The sequence below is a fragment of the Tachysurus vachellii genome, chromosome 6, assembly GCF_030014155.1.
Source record: "Tachysurus vachellii isolate PV-2020 chromosome 6, HZAU_Pvac_v1, whole genome shotgun sequence".
NCBI lineage: Eukaryota > Metazoa > Chordata > Actinopteri > Siluriformes > Bagridae > Tachysurus > Tachysurus vachellii.
The window spans coordinates 31,661,599-31,665,351 of NC_083465.1; the positions used below are offsets into that span (position 1 = coordinate 31,661,599).

The window sequence follows — 3,753 nt, forward strand, 5'->3', positions numbered from 1 at the left end:
TCATATGGGTGACACTGGGGGTTATAAATATAGTCTGATAAATGTTGTATTTATGAGGAGGTTGTTGTCCTCAAACACCACATGGAGTTCACATCTCCTCTTAGTATGTCCGAATAGTTCATGAGTCCAACATCATTATACAATTACAACATACATTACTACAACATCATTATATAACTACATTATACGCTACTACAATCACTAATATTATATTCGAGGTTCTTCTTCTCCATCATTTACTGGCAGGTTGTGATGTAAATATTGAAGTAAAAATGGTTAAATGTATTTTACATTTTCACTACTATGTTAAATTTAACTTACTGTATTCTGTATTTAAGAATTTTCTTAGTCATATATTTGTGTGCATATCTTAGCTATTGGGTTATAAAGATTAAACATTAAAGTAGAAATTAGTTAAGAAGTTTAGAAGGTCTGAGCCTTAAACCAAAAGCTGTGGAAGATTGGGAGTAATGATGCAGGCTGTGACATAGTGATAATAATAATAATAATAATAATAATAATAATAATAATAATAATAATAATAATAATAATAATAATAATAATAATAACTATTATTATATAGCTAATTAGGGGCTCGGTGGCTTAGTGGTTAGCACGTTCGCCTCACACCTCCAGGGTCGGGGTTCGATTCCCGCCTCCACCTTGTGTGTGTGGAGTTTGCATGTTCTCCCCGTGCCTCGGGGGTTTCCTCTGGGTACTCCGGTTTCCTCCCCCGGTCCAAAGACATGCATGGTAGGTTGATTGGCATCTCTGGAAAATTGTCCCTAGTGTGTGATTGCGTGAGTGAATGAGAGTGTGTGTGCCCTGCGATGGGTTGGCACTCCGTCCAGGGTGTATCCTGCCTTGATGCCCGATGACGCCTGAGATAGGCACAGGCTCCCCGTGACCCGAGGTAGTTCGGATAAGCGGTAGAAGATGAATGAATGAATGAATATAGCTAATTATTTAGTATTCTACATGTTAGTCCTTCACTGTCTATTAATTACTGATCAATAATGTAATAAAAACTGTGTATAATATATAACACAAATGAAAACATACATATTTAGTAAATATTATTTCTAAATAAAATCAACCAGATTACATTTCTCTGGTTCATAATACAAGTGACAGAAGGTGGCACTCTAAAACACTGAATAATAACACACAGAAGCATGCGTATAAAATCAGGTTTATTTCAGTATAGTACACTGTTCAGTACACAAGCACCTGTGTGTGTGTGTGTGTGTGTGTGTGTGTGTGTGTGTGTGTGTGTGTAAACAAGCACAAAAATAAATTTAAATGTATGTTACACATCCTGTATAAACAGGTGTCTGGCACAGAACCCTTCTGACCTCTGACCCCACTCTCATCACACTGACAGGTTACAGGAAGACAAATTATGATTAAAAAAAAAATTCAAATATAAAATAAAAGTGAAAATAATAGTGCTGTGAAATAAAAGTGGAAGTGCTTTAGGGCGTTATAATAGGAATGCATTAGAACTGTCTAACTCTCTGTCTCGCTGTCTCACTCTCGGACTTTGTGACCCTTTCTCTTTTTCTGTCTCACTCACTAAATTCCCACCCACACTAGCAAGAAGATCTGTGAGAGAGGTAGGGGCATGTGTGTGTTTGTGTGTGTGTGTGTGTGTTCCTCGTGATGAAAGCTGCCCATTCACACTGATCTCAGACCAGTCTGTCACACACTACCTTCACTATGCTCATCAGAGGGACTAGATTACCCACAATCGTCCTCGGCAGGAGTTAACACTAGTTATCTCTACTAGTAAGAGGAAGTTCACTAGGAGAAGGTGAGAGAGGGAAGAAAAGCCCGAGCTGCCATGATCAATCTTCTCCCAGTGTCTTCCTCTGCACTAAGCGTAAAGACCACAACCACAGGAGTATGAAAGAGGCGAGGAAGGTGTCCATGTGTTGGATTGGGACACACCCCAGCAGAATATCCTGTTCTGTCTGAGGATGTGGGCTGTGAGTGTGTGCAGGAAGGAGACCTGAGTAGGGCTCTAGGATATGAGGAAGCCAACAAGATGAGGAATGAGACATGACTCCTGGAGGGATGATGAAAGTTCAGTCTACATTCTGGATGGGAACAAAGAAACACACCGTGTTTGGCAAAGTCTGATGAGTCTGCTAAATGAAACAAACCCGAGGACAGGGCATAATAAGAAGGGGATGTCCTTAAACATATGGTATACATGTTGGATTGAGACACACCCAGGCCATGTCCTACAGGTTTTTTACAAAGGACACTCTATAGTGCATGTTCTGCATGTTGAATTGGGAAACAGTAAGCCAGACTCTCCATCTGTAACTGGGGCAGTAGACCTGAGTAGGTAATAAAGAGTAGGGTGTAGGGAGTAAAGGGAAGTGTATAAGCAGAGGAATGGGACATGACCAAGGCACAGAAAGATGGCAGAGTTCAGCCTGTCATTTCTTGTATATAATCATATATGTAAGTATTTATATTTATTTATTTTTTTTTTTTGGTCTTTTGCATTTTAGGAAAATAGAATAAAAAAAAATTCTGACAGAAATATAGAGCTAAAGTCACATTGGGTGACCTACACAATTTTATACACTTCTATTTAATATACACTGTTGTATATAGTCTTTTTTCCCCCGCCCATCAAGTGAAGGGGCGTGGCTATCATGATGACATCATACACACTGCACCTCTACAGGTAACTAGTTAGAATGAGACCAAACCAAGGTGATATTACTGGAAGAGCTAAAATTCTGGGATGGGTTAATGATATAGACAGAGAGGTGTGTGTGTCCACAAAGAATACTGCAAATTAACATACTGTGTTGTAGTTGCATGCTAATCTGTACTACAAGCTAGCATCCGGCTCTGACACATCACTGTGTAAGGAGTGTGTGTTTGTACGCTGCATCGAGTGTGTGTGAGTGCATTAGTGAATTATACACACACACAATGGCGTTATTGCTACATCATGTTGCTACTGAGAAAAAAAGGGCTGGATCCTGATTTGGCCGGGACACACTTCTTTATATTTATGTGTTTTTGTGAGTGACACACCTCAGGCCTCAGTCACTGGGGAGGAACCAGTTAAAGCTGATCAGTCGATCACAATGTTGATTATATGCCTTCACAAGTATTGTTATCGTTAGATAGCTGCATAATATCAAAAGTTAGCTGTGCTAAGTAGTTAGGCTGTTTTTCAAATTAATATATACTGTAATTTCATGGTAACTCTTAAGTCTAATGAAAGGAGTAAAATAAATGTTACTGGTGATGACACAATCAAGATGACTGATGAAATATAACAGCCCATGTGCGTGGTGACTGAGCCATCCTCAGTTTGTTTTTGCTAATTATTACACTGCTAATTCACACAGAGCTTAATAATTAAATTAGTGATGAAACTTATTTGAGTGGTATTTTTGAACATTTGAAAAGGTTTTGTGTTTAGTGTGAGAAGTGTGCAAGGTGTAGTGTGCTAAATGCTACGTCATTCACCTCGTGGATCCAGCCTGTTTTAAGATGGCAGCGTCTCTAACACACACTTTCTCACTAGGGCACTCGTTTCATTGGTTTACACTCAGGAGGTGTAGTGAGAGTTCAGAGCCGGATGAACAGACTGCAGATTGTTCTTCAGAGACGGATATATAGGAAACAGGAAGTACAGGAAGAACAGAACGGCCCACTTCTCAGAGAACAGGGAAGGATGGACAGAGTGACATGGATTAAAAGCTGCATGGGCTGTAGTGA

At 39.5% G+C, this 3,753-nt stretch overlaps 1 protein-coding gene across 1 annotated transcript in view; it reads right to left on the reverse strand.

Moving 5' to 3' along the window:
* Positions 1-1,176: 1,176 nt before the first annotated feature.
* mxd4 (MAX dimerization protein 4) overlaps positions 1,177-3,753 on the reverse strand; it is an 11,191-nt gene continuing 8,614 nt past the window's right edge. The window contains exon 6 of the mRNA XM_060873286.1: positions 1,177-3,753. This exon is cut by the window's right edge and continues 73 nt beyond it. Coding sequence (XP_060729269.1) covers positions 3,729-3,753 — 25 coding nt within the window. The 3' untranslated portion in view covers positions 1,177-3,728.